The sequence below is a fragment of the Dipodomys spectabilis genome, unplaced genomic scaffold (genome assembly GCF_019054845.1).
Source record: "Dipodomys spectabilis isolate Male_0828 unplaced genomic scaffold, ASM1905484v1 ptg000693l, whole genome shotgun sequence".
Lineage (NCBI taxonomy): Eukaryota > Metazoa > Chordata > Mammalia > Rodentia > Heteromyidae > Dipodomys > Dipodomys spectabilis.
The window spans coordinates 733527-752069 of NW_024871370.1; the positions used below are offsets into that span (position 1 = coordinate 733527).

General features: G+C 51.7%; 1 protein-coding gene across 2 annotated transcripts in view; it reads right to left on the reverse strand.

Moving 5' to 3' along the window:
• Positions 1-6177: 6177 nt before the first annotated feature.
• Ppp2r2d (protein phosphatase 2 regulatory subunit Bdelta) overlaps positions 6178-18543 on the reverse strand; it is a 28882-nt gene continuing 16516 nt past the window's right edge. Inside the window, exons 4-9 of one of the 2 annotated variants that reach the window (XM_042672315.1) lie at positions 17798-17963; positions 17279-17391; positions 14154-14331; positions 12550-12714; positions 10870-11131; positions 6178-6747 (exon numbers count right to left, since the gene is read on the reverse strand). In XM_042672315.1, the coding sequence (XP_042528249.1) occupies positions 6468-6747; positions 10870-11131; positions 12550-12714; positions 14154-14331; positions 17279-17391; positions 17798-17963 (1164 nt within the window). In that variant the 3' untranslated portion in view covers positions 6178-6467. Of the gene's footprint in view, positions 6748-10869; positions 11132-12549; positions 12715-14153; positions 14332-17278; positions 17392-17797; positions 17964-18543 lie in introns of those variants that run through there. The other variant, XM_042672316.1, reaches the window with a different exon arrangement.

Consider the following 18543-nt stretch of genomic DNA (forward strand, 5'->3'; position numbering starts at 1 on the left):
TTTCCTGCTCAGGCTGGCTTTGAACTGCGATCCTCAGATCTCAGCTTCCTGAGTAGCTAGGATTACAGGCGTGAGCCACCAGTGCCCAGCCACTCCAGCTTTTTTGGTAGTTGGAGATAAAAGTCTCATGATTTTTCTGCCCCAGCTGGCTCTGAACTGTGATCCTCAGATCTCAGCTCTCCTGAGTAGCAAGGATTACAGACTTGAGCTACCAGTACCTGGCCAAAGCATTATTTTTTTAATGGCTGCCTCTTTGATAGCTGTCTATATCCTGTTTAATCTTTCACAGTTAATTCAGTGTTAGAATAAGCAGCATGCTGTAAGAGTCTTGTTTATTAGTGATGAACTTGAAAGCGCTGGCTTGTGGCCATTTCATGTGGAGAGGGCTAGAGTGGCGGCAGCATTGTGCACAGCTGGTGTTTTATCACTTCATCCATGCCTCCTGCCCAGTGTTTGGAAGACTCCTGCCCAGGCTGGCTCTGAGTAGCTGGGGTTAGTCTGAGGTCACTGTGCCTGTGCCCTCCCCTGTCATCAGGAGACCTGGGAGGCTGAGAAGGAGAGGATTGGAATTCTGTGGCCGTCCATGGCAGAAAGGTTAGAAAGTGTGTGACTCCTTCTGAACTCCAAGCTGGGTACACTTTATTCCCAAAAGAGCACCCAAAGTGGGTGCACGTTATTCCCAAGCTATGTGGGAGGCTGAGACCGGAAGGCTTGTGGTACCAGGCTAACACACGAAGAGAGGCTGCAAGACTCCTATCTCCACAGAAAGGAAGCTCGATGTGGTGGTGTGCCTGTAATCCTAACCATGCTGGGAAGTGAGACCCTGTTCTAAAATAACCACCGAAAAACGGCCAGAGGCATGGCTCGACGGTGTGCCCACGGAGCAAGAGGCCTTGAGTTCAAATCTCTTGTAATGCAAAGAAAAGAAAAACTGGAGGGCGCATTGAGTCTCCCTGGGCAAGTGAGTTCCTTGTGGTTTTACAGCAAACTTGTTTTTAGACCAGAACGGACTGCTTGTTCTGTTGGGTTTGGGTGGTATTGTGCCGCTGAGAGACCACGCGAGAAAGCATCGCTCGGGATCCCCTGACCAAGTCCTGCCAGGCAGCTGAGGTGCCTGACAAAGCCAGCGCTTGGCCTTCCTACCACCCTCACACTGGGGGGCTGCTGAAGGCGACCCCGTCACTCAGGGCTTCAGATGCCCACGAGACACCACAGTACACGCGGCTCATTTAAAACAGGCAAGCCTGATGTCCTTTCTGCATTTACCCGTGCGCAGACGTCCGCGTGCACACGACGCCGGGGGCCCAAGTCCCCGCACCTCCTGCTACTCAGACCTGCTTACACTCGCTGCCAGGAAACTGCAGATAGCTGCATTCTGTGATAAGGGACCTGTGTGCTGGGTGCAGACACCTTTGTGTCTTCCCCCCCCCCCCCCCAACATTGTTGATCTGGAGTTGGAAGGCCCCTCAGCCTGCAGGGGGAACGACGGCTGGAGGGAGCAGCCTTTCTGGACAGCAAGTCACCATTCTTTATCCACCGAATAAGTCTTTAATAAGACACCAAAGCATTGCATCGTTCCAATTTTTTCTTGCCGTTCTTGCTGTGCTTGCTTTAGGCAGGTACTCTACCATGTGAGCCACATCTTCAACCCTTCTTGCTCTACTTAATTTCTGAGATTGGATTTTACTTTTTGCTGGGTCTAGACTGATCCTGTTTACATTTGCTGCCCCAGCTGATGAGGGTGTGTAGCATTGAGAATGGGGTCTCACACACCTTTTGCACAGGATGGCCTAGAAATGTAATCCTTTTGATCTCTGCTCCAAATAGCTAGGATTACAGGTATGAGCCACTGGTGCCCAACCCAAAGAATTGTGATTTGACATGAGGCCACTACTTGTGTATGTAATGTCTTGAGGTAGGAGACTGGCTCAGCAAGCTGACATAGTCTCAAAGGGAAGGAGTGGACAAACTAACAGTGATTTCCAGGTTATTTAAAACTGAGATAAAAGGGGGCGGGCACTGGTGGCTCACACCTGTCATCCTAGCTGCTCTGGAAGCTGAGGTCAGAGGGCCTCAGTTCAAAGCCAGTCCAGGCAGAAAAGACCTTGAGACCCCCAATTAACTAGCAAAAACCTTAAGTGGAACTGTGACTCAAGTGGTAAGAGTACCAGCCTTGGGCAAAAAGCTACCAGAGACTTAATGCTGGCCCTGAGTTCAGGCCTCTGCTTGAAAACTGCAAGTGAAGGTCCAGGGGAGAGGAGAGAGCTGTGTCCATCCTGAAGAATTCCCTGAGTTGCCAGGAGCGAGGCTGTGGGCATGGTGGTGAGACAATGATTTCCAGCACAGATAGGTGCTCTTGTTTTGCGGAACTCAATGCAGGAGGGGATAGAAAACCTGCGTTAGTAAGCCACAAAACCGAAAGGAACTTCACTGGCTTCCTTTGAGATGTAGACTACAGGGAGAATAACAGCATAGAAAAAGAATGGTAGACAACACCTGCTTTCTGATCTAACACGGAAGGCCACATCATCTAATGTTTGCTAAATGCATAATGGCACTTGAATCATGAAAAAATCCTAAGTTGGGGGGGGGGGGGTCCTATAAAACAGCTGTCCATATTCTTCAAAGTGTCAAGGACATGAAAGAGAAACCCTAGACAAGAAGACCCAGGAGCCGGGTAAGATGAAAGCCAGAGGGCAGTTAAAACTGTACTCAAACTTGGTCTCACGCCTTGTTGGGTTATATGATGGAAGATGTGCAGGAGCCCTCAATGCTCTTCTAGGCCTGTTAGAGCCTCCTGGTGTTTTTTGTGTGTCTGTCACTGGTGGGGGTTGAATTCAGGGCCTGAGCTCTCACGCAAGGTGAGTGCTCTACCACTGTGCACTACAGCTCCACTTTTTTTTTTTTTCCCTTGTAGTTAATTGGAGTTGAGAGTCTCACGGGCTTTCTTGCCCAGTATGGCTGTAAGTCACAAACCTCATATATCAGCCTCCAGAGTAGCTAGGGTTACAGGTGTGAGCTGCCAGTGCCCAGCCAGCTGGTGGTTTTTAATACTGACTCCTTCTATTCCTGGCCCTGTTAGAGATGCAGATTCCCAGGAGCTCACAGAGCTAGAGCTGCACACTATGGGGAGAAGCAAGGCCTGCCATGTGGGGAACTGAGATAGGCCTGGCCGCAGGATAACAGCTTTGGGTAGGAATGGGAGAGATGAAGTACACATCTGTGTCTATACAAGGTTCAAAGGCAGGGGCAGGATTTCGCTGTGCTATATTGGTATTGCTAATTTAAAACTTTATTATAAAGTACCTTTCTGATAGAACCATAGAAGTACATGCTGCACTTGGGTATTTAGGTTTTTGAGAATAAATATCTTACTAGAACAGGCACATTTGCAGGGCACTGGTGGCTCATACCTGTATCATGGTTCAAAGCCAGCCTGGCTAGGCATGTCTGTGACACTTATCTTCAGTTAACCATCAAAAAGCAAGAGGTGGAACTGGGTTCAAGTGGTAGAGCACTACTAGACGTGAGCACAAAAACTCAGGGACAGTGCCCAGGCCCTGAGTGCAAGCCCCAGGACTGGCACAAAAAAAAAACAACAAAAAAAAAACCCCCTACTAATTTTACAGGACTCTCCCACTTGTCCCATGGCTTTTCTCAAGTTTCCTCTGAGGGAAACTTTGGAGGGGTTGTCTACGTCATTCTCATCTCTTTTTTTTTTTGCCAATCCTGGGGCTTGAGCTCAGGGCCTGGGCGCTGTCCCTGAGCTTCTTTTGCCCAAAGCTAGCACTCTACCACTTGAGCCACAGCACCACTTCTGGCTTTTTCTGTGTATGTGGAACTGAGGAATGGAACCCAGGGCTTCATGCATGCCAGGCAAGCACTCTACCACTGAGCCGCCTTCCCATCCCGATCATCTTAAAAGCTATGATGGAAAGTATTCTGATGATGAAATCTGGACACACAGCGGTTTCAGTTTTTGGCAGGGTACTAGGACTGAACTCAGGACCTGGTGCTCTCGCTTTGCTTACACCTGGTGCTCTACTACTTGAGCCATGACTTCAGTCCTTGGTCCCATAACTGACTGAGGGGTTTTGTTGGCCCTGTGGAGATGCTGTGTGTGGCACGCTCCTGCCAGGGCTGTAGATGGGGCCAGCCAGGTGTGCAGAGGCGACTGGCAAGCAGGATCTCGCCTCCACTCTCCAGGGGCGCAGATGCCACGTTGAAGTCTGAGCCATCGCCGGTGACCAAATGTGTGCCCCTGGGTTATGGGATGGTCCCACCCACCTGGCCCAGCCAGGTGGCGCTGCGGCACTCAGCTGGGGAAGCTTCTAAGTTACGGAAAGAGTGGGAAAGTTTCCACTTGGCATTCGCCAGTGGACAGAGAGCCTGGTTTCACGGGAAAGACTGGTCATGACCAGTTTACCCATAAGAAGAAAGCTTACCCACTTAAGCTTTCTCTTTAAAAAAAATCCACATCCAGACTTCTTAGCAAATAATTGACAGAATTAACTTCCAAGAACAGATTTCTAACTAACTTGTAACTGAAGAAAAAATGTGAGCATGTAAAGGGCAGATATTTCATAAGCTTGAATGTAAACAAAACTTCCATGCACGTAAACACCTTAACCTTCCCCAGGGTAGGATCAGTCCAGCGGACATAAAGGGAAGAGCGCGCAGAACTTCCTACTTCTCAGAACGGATGTCAGGCTGCACTGTATTGCGGGGACCCAGAGCTGAGGACGTCCTGATCAGACTTGGGTCAGCTGAGACGGGGTACCCAGGTCTGCCAGGGACTTGGGTCAGCTGAGACGGGGTACCCAGGTCTGCCAGGGACTTGGGTCAGCTGAGATGGGGTGCCCGGGTCTGCCAGGGACTTGGGTCAGATGAGACCAAGTACCCAGTCTGCCAGATGGTGCAACCATGTGGAGAGAAGCCCAAGGGGCCATAGGGCCAGCCACGCCCTGCCCCATGTCCTGAGGTGGCAGGGAAGACGCAGATCCAGGAGCCATGTGACCTTGGTAAACTGGCCCTGTGGAAACACGCAGTTATTTTACTGGAATGTGTCTCTCAAGGACCAGCTTTGACAGCTCTGTTCCCCATGTCACAAGCAAGACGCAGTGTGAGAGCTGCTTCTTTTCAGGTCTCAATTTCAAGCGTGGAGTCAGGGTGGCCCTTGGCTCTGGACACTCAGGCCCACTGCCTGGCCCCGTCCCACGAGGATGGGCTCGTGCCTTTATCCCACGCTTTAGTCAAGTATGTTGGTACACCTTGTAATTGAGAAATCTTGATTTCTGATATTCTCAGCCCTAACATCCTTTTAAAGTACGCCAAAGAAAGCACCGGGTCTGGCTTGAAATGCAATATGAAATCTAGCATGCATATAACACAGGCAATTTTTTTTTTTTGGGGGGGGGGGCTGGTCCTGGGGCTTGAATTCAGGGCCTAGGGTCTGTCTCTGAGCCTCTCTGTGTTCAAGGCTAGCACTCTACCATTTGAGCCACAGCACCACTTCTGTTTTTTTCTGTTTATCTGGTTCTGAGGAATTGAACTCAGGGCTTCATGGATTTTAGGCAAGCGCTCTACCACCGAGCCACCTTCCCAGCCCTGACATAGGAAAAATTTTAAAGTATGTTTTCTCCCCATTCTTTTTGTTAAAAAGAATTTGAGGCCTTATGGTGAGCCAGGCAGTAATCTTTGTAGCAGTAACTTTGTTGCTGTTTCTCAGAAGTGGACTCAACTCTGTCTCTAGAGTCATGACCTGAAGAAACCAATGCAGCCTGGGACTGCTTCACTCGAGTCCACACCACCATTCTGTCAAGGGAGCATGCAAGCCTCTCAATTTGCTCAGAAAGTAATTCTGCACAGTGTCACTCCGCACAACTGAAGCAAATAAACACAATACTTATGCTTGGATTAAAAACACGTAATAATGTGTTCTGTTTATTAGTGGTCACACCAGAGGTGTGGTGTAGCTACAATGGTGGGTCAGCTCAGGCTGCTCGGTGTGTCTGTCCACGCACACACGCACGCCCACCCGGGCTGGAAGGCCAGTGAGGGCCCTGGACCTTGTCCACGGCAAGTCCAAGTGAAGGCCCAGGGGTGGCAGAGAAAGAGACTTGGCGAGACCCACTCTCTTGATGTTAGGTTCTTGGTCTATAAACCGAAAAGGAAGGCTCAGACTTAAATAAATACATTTATTTTGTTTGAATAACGGCCATTACCGAGCAACGTCCACCAGTTCTTTGAGTGGGTTTTCCCTTGAGCAGCAGCACCGGTCGCTCCCTGGGCCAGGACTGCAGCGGAGGCTCTCGGTGGAGGAGCGCAGCGGAGGCCGCCGCTCTCTCGTGTTTGTGAAGGGCGGCGGGGAGCGCTCACTGTTCTTAATGGAGAGGCCGCCGCCGCCTCTTCTCTCACAGGATGATGGCCTTCACCTTGCACCAGGCTGGGTCCTGCGGTCGGCATGGCTAGTTGATTTTGTCCTGGAATATATACAGGTTATTGGTGGCGGCTACCGCAATGACGTTGTCCGTGGGGTGCCAGGCCGTGTGGAGGATCTTCTTGTTGAAGTCCAGACTGTCCACACTGATCTCGTCCTTCTTCCTCTTCCCACCCGCGCACACCTTCCGGGGCTTCAGGCTGCTTCGCGGTTTGCTGTTCTCTCTCGAAGCTTCCAGGGTAACATCCCTCCGAGAGTTTCTATCAAACATCCGAAAGAAGTTGTTGTAGGAGCCCGTCATGATTGCGCTGTGCAAGACAAGAAGCGAGACGGTGAGCGTGCAGCGAGCGGCACACCCGCGTGGCGGGCGCTGTCAGCAGGGGGCGCTGTCAGCAGGGGGCTTCCACTTTCTAGGCTCAGGTCACAGGAGCCCTGCAGAGGGAAGGGCTGTGTGGCTGCAGCACATACGTATACCTGGCATCGTGGTGAACTCTCTCTTCTTATAATTAGTATACACTAGAGAGACCCTTCTTTCAAGCCAAGATGGCCACAGACCTGTGATCCTAGAATTTTCTTTCTCATCTTTTCCTCCCCCCCTTTTTTTTGGGCAAGTACTGGGACTTGAACTCAGGGTCTGGGTGCTATCCCTTAGATTTTAAACTCAAGTTCCAAGCTAGCCAGTCAAACTTCCAACACCCCTCCCCTCCAAAAAAACAGAACTTTCCCATGAAGCCGCAGCCACACTGAGTGTTCCTCAGGGAGGCCGGGCGCACACGCGCAGTGGCCGCCTTGCGCCAAATCCCGAGTGCTCCCCACGCTCCTCACAGGGCAGTGTCACGGGACTGGGACTGCAAGTGTCTCCAGCCAGAACTCCCGCAAGACGCCCGCCCCCACCACGCGGCTCAAATGCTGCCGCATGTGGCCAGGGCCGTGCCCCCCCTTGCCCCACTGGCCCGGAGCGCCCCCGTTTGGGGGCGGCCGCCGTCTTCCTGGCTTCGCATCTGTGCCCTCCGTTGTCGCTGTGCATGCTCAGGGCTCTTCCTGCCTACTCTCATCAAAACCTTCACACCAGAAAACCAACTCAGAAGACCCTGTGCACCCACCGGTTTACTTCAACCCCAGGGCACGAGGCCTGACCTGGCCTGCTTAGCTGGTCATTTGGAGATGGTTTTTCCTGGACTGTTCTGCCTGGTCTGTGCTCCTCCAGATGTGTCTCCTGAGCGACTGGAATGATAGGGTGCGCCATGGTTTGTCCCTAGAGTGAAAGGCGCTGGCTCATTGGCCGTTCTTCAGCTCTCACAGCTCGTCTGTGTGTAGGGCGGGGAGGGCTCTGGGCCTTGGCTGCTGGCCCGGGTCCCCTGGGGCCTGCCAGCACCGTCCTGCTCCTCGCAGCTCTCCTCTGCTCCCCAGCCACGCTGCTCTGCTGGGTGGCCCGGCTCTGCCGCTGGAGGCAGCAGAGGTAACTGCACTTCCACCCCGAGGCTCGGCCAGGCGGGCCCACCAGGCCACCATCTCCACCTGAGCTCTCGGCATTCTCTCGGCACAGAGCAGGGCTTCTGGCTCTGCGATGGGCAGAGCAGAGAGCCAACTCCAGAGCTGCATGTCCTGAGGGGTGTGGCGTCGGCAGGTGCTGGGGTCAGGAGGGATTGGCCTCCAGGAAGGATCAAGGTTTTCTTGTCCACGAGTCAGTTCTCGGGGCTGGGACAGTCCGTTGGGGTCATGGCTGTGGGCTGCTGTGCGCTGGCTCTTTAGCTCCTCTCTCTTCTCCTCTCTGGTCATCAAGCGCCCCCCCCCCCCCCCCCCCCCCGCTCTCTCTTCTAACTTCCAGGTAATCAAGCGCGGCCCCCTCCCGGGCTCCTGCTATGTGGTGCCATCCGAGGCCCTCCCTGAAGGCTCAGCAGAAGGCTGCTCGGATCTTGGACTCAGCTTCCACAACAGTGCACTCAGCTGGAGGCTCAATGAACTGTCTTTGTAAGTCACCAGCCCCAGGCATTTTGTCATGGCAGCACAAGAGACTGAGGCAGGCTGCCCTGTGAAGTGCATTCCCAGCCTCAGTATCAACTCTCCACAAAATGTTGCCCTTCCAATACCTTCTATTTTCTTTTTCTTCTTCTTTTTTTTTTGTTGGTTGTAGGGGCTGAACTCTGGGCCTGGGCGCTGTCCCTCAGCTCTTCAGCTCAAGGAGAGCGCTCTACCACTTGAGCCACAGTGCCACTTCTGGCTTTTTCTGCTAATGTAGTGCTGAGGAATCGAGCCCAGGGCCTCATGCATGCAAGGCAAGCGCTCTACCACTGAGCCACCTTCCCAGGCCTCCTTCTATTTTCTTTTCTTTGGCTTCAACTCAGGGCTTCAGGGCTGTTCCTCAGCTTTTTCACTCAAGGCTGGTGTTCTACCACTTGAGCCACAACTGAAACCTCCAGCTTTTTGTTGATTAACTGGAAATGAGTCATAGACTTTCCTGCCCAGGCTGGTTCTGAACCATGGATCCTGAGGTCTCAGCCTCCCAAGTAACTAGACTTACAGGCACAAGTCACCGGCACCTGCTCTTCCAGGCATCCTGCGTTCTCATATGATATGTGCCCCGCCCTCAGCCAGCCGGGCTTCTGTCTTTTCTGTCAGGTTGCAGAAGATTCCTAGACCTAGCACTTCATTAGTACATATTAATGGTATAAAACAATGGGTTTTGTCATCACTTCACGTACTACCTCCCCACAGCCCTGCATTCCTGGTTGCTTCTCTCCTTCCCAGGTCTCCGCCTTTCATGCTCTCTGTTCCTCTGGCTGCCTGTTCTGATGCTCTCCAGTTCTGTGACTCAAGATCTCTTTAGCTGACCTGAGATGTACTCTAAATCCACACTGGACTAAATCCACACTGCCTCTTCCACTCCTCGAAGTTTTGATTTCTTTCCAATCTCCCGAAGTCATTTTTAATAGTCTTGTGGTTTCTTGTTCGGGGTGTGGTTCTTTTCTTTACTCTGTAACTGTTTTAGGGACCCTTACCTTCTATCCTGTGATCTAAAATCTCCACATTTAAATCCTTAAGAGTTTCTGTAGTCTGCTGCCAGGAGCTGTTTATCTCCCTTACCCTGGGGCGTCCTGAGATCTGAGTGGGGAGGGAGGTCCATCACAGGACTAGGACCCACCTGTCCTCACAAGGTCAGACAGGATTCGTGAGTGGTCCCTACTGGGGAACAGAATGCTCTACCTAGAGCAGTGGGGAGCAAAACGAAGGCTTTGTCTCCTGCTTGCTGAAAGGCAGAGGGGCCTCCAGGCTGTGTGTGGCACTGAGTTGTCATCTCAGGAATGGTCTTGATGCCACAGAACACTCCAGGCCAGCACATGGGTCTGAAAACAGGCCCGGGAAGCTTCGTCCCTCACACATAGATGGCGGAGACAGACAGACACAGACAGCGGAGTCGGACAGACACAGGCAGCTGAGACAGACAGACACAGGCCGCTGAGATAAACAGACACTGACGAACCTCGGACTCAGGCCGAGGCTCAGCACAACTCAGGGCAGGCATTGGTATCCAAGGTGTCAGGCAAAAAATTTCAACTGGGGAAAGGATAGAAGCTGCCCAGTCTCAGCTCTGCGCCCTGTGGAGGCTCAGCCTCAGCCTCAGCCTCAGCCTGCGCACACCAAGGCTCAGATCAGCCAGCACTCCGGGGCTCGCTTTCCTTTCCGAGCTCAATGCTCTCTCTTCAGTTCTGGGCCTTGTGAAGCCTCCCTAGTGTGTGTGTGAACTCGACTGGCATCTCAAGAGACAGTATCTCAGCTGGCACTTCTAGGTGTCAAAGTGTTTGGCTACACGGAACAGGGGTTCCTCAAGCTTATGATCCTCCGCTCTCATCTTCTAAGGACTGGGATGGCAGCAGGGCATGACCACACCCGCTTCTGTGTATGATGCTGAAGGGTGTCCTAGCATGTCAAGTCACTGGTGACCAGAAGCAGAGCTGCTTACTTAAGTTCTGAACAAAGTTCTATATACTGATGTAAGATGGTCTCCTTTCATCTTCGGCAATCTGATTTTCTTAGTTATGATATTAAAGACTTAGCTCCCAATAGCATCGGAAATAATCTCCTTAAGAAACATGCACAAAACAAATCAGAGAGCCTGGGCACCCCGTCCCCAAACGCAGAGGGGAAGTGAGGGAGGCCATGCCGGCTGGAGTGACCTGGTCCTGTCCGCTCTCGTCATTTCTCACTGGCTTTGGGCACTCACTGAGCTTTCCACACATACACACACGCACGGACGCACGCATGCAGGCTTCGCCTCTGCCTGAGCGCAGCTGGACAGTAAATAAGGGGCAAAGTCCGCTCCGACCCCCACCCCCCCACCTAGGCCTCATCAACCCAAAGGGCCAGAGAACACTGTCCTGCCCTGGGCCCCGGGGAGCCCCGCGGGACGCAGGCTCTGGAGGAGGGCTCACCTGTCCGACCCGTCCCAGCAGCACTCAAACTTGTCAAAGATGCAGTCATTCTCGTAGAGGGAGCAGAGCTTGCTGCGCAGGTACTCATGCACCTGGTGGGTCTCCACAGGCCTGCTCTCCATGTTGAGGTCCCACACCTTCACCGACAGGTAGTCTCTGGTCATCATGTACCGACCGCTGTGGCTGAACTTGACGTCGGATATAGATGAAATTATTTCTGAGAAGAAGGACCTACTGCTGGGGTCTTCGGGCTCTTCAAAAACTGCAAAACAGAACATGTCCAGCTTGTTTCAAGTCAGCAGAATGCAGCTCCTTCACCGAGATGCTGCAGACTGGACGTTCACCAGTAAGGACGAGGGGAGGACGCCATCCCTCACTGCTCTCAACCAGTATTTCACGGACAAGGCCTCTGGGCGTCCCGATGGGCACTTGGGCGCAGGACCTCGGCACAAGCCCAAGACTCTTAGTGTGAAAAACTGTGCTCTCTGGGCACCAGACCAGGGCATGGCACCTGCTCCATCGCTCACCGCAGGCAGACGTGACACAGTGGCACACGTCTGTCTTTCTCAAAGTGCCTGCTCTCTCTCCTATGTGCTGGGCTGACTCCCCACCTCCCTGGGCAGTGCAGTGCTGATCAGCAACAGCCCCGGCTGTCGGCCCAGGGGCTTGTTCTCCAGTGAGCAGGTGGCAATAAAGGCAAGGGCTCCCGCTGCTCCTTTGGGGCTAGAGGGACATGCCCTTGCTGCAGCTGGGCGCTGTCACCACGGTGGCTGTCACACGAGGTGTCCTGGCACCCACGCAGAGGAAGGTGTGCTTTGGCTTTGCCTCCCCTCTTCTCACTGTGACATTCGCCAGGAAGCTAACCTGAGGGCAGCTGTCAACACCTAGCACTAATGCCGCGCGTTTCCCACACAAGTAAGCAGTTGTCTAAAAGCACAGGGTATGCAGTGAAAACACCACATCTCCGCCACAGGAATTCTAATAAAGCAACAATCCTCATTCCTGAGCTCTCAGGGCTGCTGAGAGCTCCCTCCAAACTCCTTCTGCCCGCACTGCCGCCGCCGCCACAGGTCTGCGAGGACCTGGGGGCCCTGCAGGGAGCCCACTGCCCACATAGGCAGGCAGGCTGAGGGTGCACTGCGCCCCCAGTGGCGGTGGGCGGTGCAGGGAGATAGGAAGTTTTCCAGGACTCGTGCCCTGGTGCACGACACTGTGGTTTTCTATAAGACTGGACCTTACCTTTTCATTTGCTGCCAGTACTGGGGTTTGAACTCAGCCTTACACTCTCCCTCAGCTTTTGTGTTCAAGGCTAGAGATCTACCACCTCAGTCACTTGGAGTGACTGTTGTCTGTGTGTGGGACTTATACCCGGAGTACCTGTCGTTTGTGGGGAACTTACATTTGGAGTGCCTGTGTGTGTGTGTGGGGGGGGGGGGGGGACTTACACTCGGAGTGCCTGCTGTCTGTGTGGAGGACTTACACCAGGATACCTGTTGTCTGTGTGGACGTACACCGGGAGTGCCTATCATCCGTAGGGGGACTCACACTCAGAATGCCTGCTGTCTGTGTGTGGGACCTACACCAGAAGTACCTGTTGTCTGCGGGGGACTTATTCTTGGGAGTGCCTGTCATCTGTGTGGACATACACCGGGCACGCCTGTCGTCTGTGGGGGGACTTACACTTGGAGTGCCGGTCACACAGGGCAGAGGAGCGCATGTCACACAGCCGGATGGTCCCTTTGCTGCTGCTGTAGACGAACACGTTGCATTGGTGTGGGTGGAGCTCAGCTGCGGTGATGACCTCTGTCAGCTCCTCCATGTTGGCGGGTTTGATGTCCACAATGTCTGGATAGCATGGTTAAGGAGGTGTGCAGGGGCCGGGCTAGCAGCTGTCTGGCTTGGGATGCCATCCAAGGGTGGGGAATGGTGGACAAGTTTCCCCCAGGACTCTGGGAGGCTGAGCACACGCAGGCTGTGCCACAGCAGCATGTTGAGGTGGACGTGAGTCACACCAGGGACATGCCCGCCTGACGGCCCTGCTTTCACAATGCTGTTGCTTCTACTGTCCTGCGATTTCTACCTTCAACAGTGCACATGAATGATGTGAAGGAAGGAAACGAGCACCACACACACAAAATCCACACTGGTGTCCACAAGGGATGGCAAATGAGAGCTCTGACAAGGTTTTGCTTTTCTAATATCTGACTTTAGCTGACTGTCAAGCAGAAGAATCAATCATTCAAAACAAGAGCAGAGTCCAGCTCTGGAAAGCCAGCAACAGACTTAGCTTCCAGTGGAAGACACCGAGTAAACTAAAAACTTGACCCTACAGCTCATGTCACAGCCCCCTCCCACAGAGGGAGGCGGGGCCCAGAGATTAGAGACACACTGATGCTCCTGGCTGCTCTGCTTGAGTGCAAGCTGCGGTGGGAAAGGACCAGGAGGAGCCCATGGCCTCCAAAGTAAGGAACCAAGCTGGGCCCCTGAAAGGCTGAAACCACTGGGAGTTTGCAGGGTGGAGTACTGGAAAAGCTTCGCAAAGACAGAACCTGGAAACTGCTCAGGACACCAGTGCAGGACTGAGCATTGTAGACACAGAGGCAGGCCCTGGGTTTGGTGAGAACCTGTGACCAGAGGTGCCAAAGGCAGGGACCGGACAGTCAACTGGAGGGCAAGCAGGCAGGGTGGAGGACATGGAACTACAGGAGCTCCAGTAATGCCACTGGCTGAGAGCTCGGAATAGTACCCTATCGAAGCCACATTTTCTTTTCTTTCTTTCTTTTTTTTGGGGCGGGGGGGGGGGGGGGTCCGGTCGTGGGGCCTGAACTCTGGGCCTGGGCGCTGTCCCTCAGCTCTTCAGCTCAAGGCTAGCGCTCTACCACTTGAGCCACAGTGCCACTTCCTGGCTTTTTTCTTTTTGTTTATGTGGTGCTGAGGAATCGAACCTAGGGCCTCAGGCATGCAAGGCAAGCGCTCTACCACTGAGCTACCTTCCCAGCCCCGAAGCCACATTTTCTACCTCATTACCTATGTGTAAAGTTGGAAGAAAAGAGCACGCCAGCATGGACTTTTCAAATAAACCCTGACTGCATGTGGTGGGCGGCGAGTTTCAGGTCGATCCCTTATAGAGAACTTCCACTGAGGCAAAAGAAATGGGTCATCTTTGGGACATTAAGTCACAGAAAACTGACACTACAGGCTACTAGGAAGCTTAGACTCTGTGGTGCATGAAGGCCGATGCCCAGGAGAGAGAATCAGAGAGACAGCCATCTGTGGAAGGATACTAAAGCTTCTATCTGTGATTTCTAAATGCCATAGGTTAATTCGCAGGTCATCTGCAGACAGATATGTTTCATGATCACTATTTACTGAAATGGAATTGATATGATACGTGTGAGCATTGGCAAAAATTCGTCGTGGACTTGCTTCTACCATCAGGTCCATGGGCTTCAATATCGGAACCTAAAAATGGAAGGAAATGGTAATTCAATACAAGGGTAGCCCAAGACTGGAACATTCAGAGCAGAAAACAAATACAAGCTTTGTATAGGCAGCATCCAGATAACCAATTAGTGGTAGGGATGACAGGTTCAAAATGGCCTGCGCTGTTCCCTCCAAGTTCCCCTGGCTGTGCCCACTTAGGCTTGCTCACCCTGGTGGATTGAAGGGCAGCTGCCCCCACTAACAGCTTCTGTGGCACTGAGGTTCCACTTTGCTGGATGTACCCAGTGGCCACAACTGATATGCTGGACAGCAAGCTCTTGGAAGACCGGGAACCCGGGCCCCCTGGCCCTCACATCTGGTGCTCAGACACCTTCTCACAGATCAGTGATCCCAGCAAGCTCTTGGAAGACTGGGAACCCGGGCCCCCTGGCCCTCACATCTGGTGCTCAGACACCCTCTCACAGATCAGTGATCCGAGTCTCCGTGCCAGCACTGTGGCAGCAGGGACTTGTTGATCTGGAGCTGGCCACATGGGTGTAACATCTATGCAGTGACCACAGACACCTCTACGTGTGTAGTCATACCTCATTAAAGGTAACAACAGCACAAAAAAGCAGCCCCATTCCCCAGCCCCCGTATGAGGTCAGGGAGGCTCCCAGGAAATGGGTGGGTACACTAAAACGCAACAGACAGCAAGGCCTGGTCAGAGCACCTTGACAGGCACTGGCCGTGAGGGACAGGGTCCACACCACACGAGGTAAGGAAGGCCTGGGGCCTACTAACCTCTGCAAGGGAAGCACTAGAAGGGGAGCACTCACATTCTTGCTTATTCTGTTATTAAACCAGAAGGGAGCCCCAAAGGCTATGGAGAATCTCAACTGTTTTCTCTGGCCAGATTCTGCAAAAATGACCTTAGGGAAATGTGTGTTTTGACATGATACTGCTCTCGTTGTAACCCAGACAGTGGGGACCATGCCCTGGGGTTCCCTAAAACAAAAAGGGCTAGTTTTACTACATGCAGGATTAAAAACACCAGTATGACCCCTAACCAATCAATGCCTGTGGTAGCTGTAATAGGAATAAGGAATCCTTACAACTAAACCCCACTTCTAATATTAAAGATCTGGGAAAAAATATTAAAACGGCAGTATTTCTGACTTGCCTATGTAAAGTAACACAAACAATCCACTCTGAATTGTGAGAGAAATAGGAAACTAAGTCTACATATGACCCCATACCCTCCCTGAGGCTGATACAAAACTGCACTTCTCTCAGGTCGGTGTTGGTCACACCTATAATCCCAGCTACTCAGGAGGCTGAAGTCGGAGGGTTGAGATCTGAGCTGGCTGGGGTATCTCCCATAAACTACCCCCACCCCCCAAAAAAGCCAAAAGTGGAGCCAGCACTAGCCCTGAGCAAAAACAAAACAAAATAACCCTGTACTTCTCACAGGCTTCACTTAGTGATCAGACTGATTTGATGGAGGATAAATAAGTGGGATGGAATAAAGTCACACTAAGACCTAAGTGGGGCTGTGAACACACACACACACAGAGCTGGGTACAGGGCGAGGGACGGGTCTCAAGTAGAACTTAGTGCAGCACTCCCTACCAAGCTTCCTTGCTTCCATGAGGCCGACAGCTTAGCACCTGCAGTTCTCAAAGTGAGGACTTCAGAAACCACCAGCGTTAGAGGACAACAGCATCCTGGTTCTTACAAACTACACCTAAGCCTAACGTTGCACCTCCTTCGCTGGCCTGAGGGCAGCCGCTGCAAACGGTGAAAGCGGTGGTCTGGAGCCTGAGGAGCACTTTCCCCAGGAACCCACCTCCACGACGGCCGTCTCCGGGCGACGGAGGGCTGGCCTCAGCCTAAACCGCTGGCAGGCCCAGGGTGTGGGAGGATCTGTGCAGCTGGCCTGCTGGGCCTCTTGGGAAGCAGGTCAGGTGACACCTGTGACAGGCCACCTCCTCCCTGCAGCACCCTCAATGGGGGACGCACAGGCTGACAAGGGCTTAAACTTCCCCGGAAATCTCCAGCACCAGCGTGCCCACGGCGCTGCTCCTGCCCAGTGCTGGGGTTTCTGCTGAGCTTGTCCTGGGCAGCATTTTTCATGTCTCACCAGACATATTATCTGGGTACAGTCCAGTTTGCCTAATCCCCACGTGGTATTTCATTACACTAGAGACACTGTTTTGATGGTGTGTACCAATTATGAGACTGGGGTTTCAAGTTTACCTGGTATCATAGATATTACTAGATCTTAATAAATAAGGGCACTCCATACTGTACCCAAAGAGGAATGCAAACATTTCATCACAAAAGGTAACAGGAGGACTGGCGTGCCCTCCCTGCCAAGGAAATTCCATTAGCTCTGTCCCTTCCTTACTCTAGTGTCTTACACTATCTCATCCAGAAGTGGGCCTGACCCCACCCGCCCCAGCCTGTCCAGGCGCAGCTCATGGGTGGCATGAAACACCACCTCGGGTCCCAGTGCCACTATATACCCAGGCCAATGCATGACTTTTTGTGTTGGTGATTTTTCGTGCCAGTCCTGAGGTTTGAACTCTGGGCCTGGGCACTGTCCCTGAGTTTCTTTTGCTCAAGGCTAGCACTCTACCACTTGGCCACAGCTCCACTTCTGGCTTTTCCTGTTTATGTGGTAATGAGAAATTGAACCCAGGGCTTCATTACTGCTGGGCAAGCACTGTACTACTAAGCCACCTTCCCAGTTCCCTTAGTTATCTTTTGGTGGTGATGGGTTTTGAATTCAGGGTCTCAAGCTTCTAGGCAGGCGCTCTACCCACTGAACCAAGTTCACAGACAAATTAGTGGTGGTGCGACCGTTCTGAATGGCGCTCAGCAGTCACGAGGGCGAAGCCTGGTTCTGTCTCTAGACATGGAACATGGTTTCTGATCATTTCTGAAAACTGCTCAAAAAAGGTTAAAGGAAATGTGTGTATACCCGTAGTGCGGTAATTCTAAATGGGTCTCGAAGCCGTCCGTCTTCATCTTTCAAGTTATAACCTTCTGCTCTTTTATCCCGTTCACTTATTTTCCATAATTTAATAGTTTTATCTGAAAATAAAAACCTCATTCTTCATATTAAAAGAAAAACCACCAGTAACATGCATCACGATTACTTGAATGCTGTACTAGACAACTCTGGTTCTCTGTTGGGGATTTAAGCCAGGAGGTTGTGGACACAAATATTTCCAACTACCGACAGACAATCTCTTCTATACGATAAATAAGGACAAAGGCACATATACACTACACAGTAGTGGAGTGTAGTACTAGGTTTTTTTTTGTTTTTTGCATGCTTTGAATTTTTAACCTACCACTTTTCATCCTTGGTGTTAATTTCCTCCCGAAGTTTAAAACACAAACAACCTTTAGAGTTACTTAAAAATAAGAAAGAATATGATATATAGAAAATAAAACATAAAACATTAAGTAAAAAAGCTACTTAAAGATTTCTTACCATTTGTAGAGAGTAGAAAATGTGCAGCATTCTGTTGTGGCAACCACCTAATTTTATTAATTTTTTCCTCAATTTCTAGACTTTTCAAATAGTCAAACTCTGGTTCATGACTTTGAAAGGTACTGTAAACATTATATTCTCCCCTAGAATGAGGACGGCTTTTATTCTGCAAGGAAACATGACAGCTGTGTTAATAAATAAGTACAATACAGAGAAATTTCAGTACTGCAGCTTAACTATAAAAGCACACGTATTTTTACAAAGGAAACGGCTGTGTGCTTGCTTGCCACAGTTTTGGCTGATGGCGCACTCTTATGCAGAAGTAAATTTTGCCTTGCTGAGACAAGAAAAAGTTAAAAAAGATCCTGGACAAAACCAACCAAACAAAAAACCCCTCTCACAGATGAAACTCTGTTACTGTTTATTTTTAGTATTGCTCAGGCCTGTTACTGCGTGTCCAGGTCTGTGGGACACCGCTTATTTTAAGGCCAGGCCTGTCCTGCGGACACGCCCTCTCTGGCCTCTGCCCCACTTGCAGATGTGGGATCTAGAGAAGCCAAGGCTGTGAGCTGGGCTGAGGCAGCTCACGGGGAGCGGAGGTGGAGCAGCTGTGGTGCCACACCAGCTTCTGTGGCAGTGTGACCTAGACACTGCACACATGCCAACCAGAGGCGGTTCACAGGCAGTGGCAGAGTGATGCATATAAGCCGCGCAGCTGCTAAGTGGAGGGCCCCATGTGGTCACAC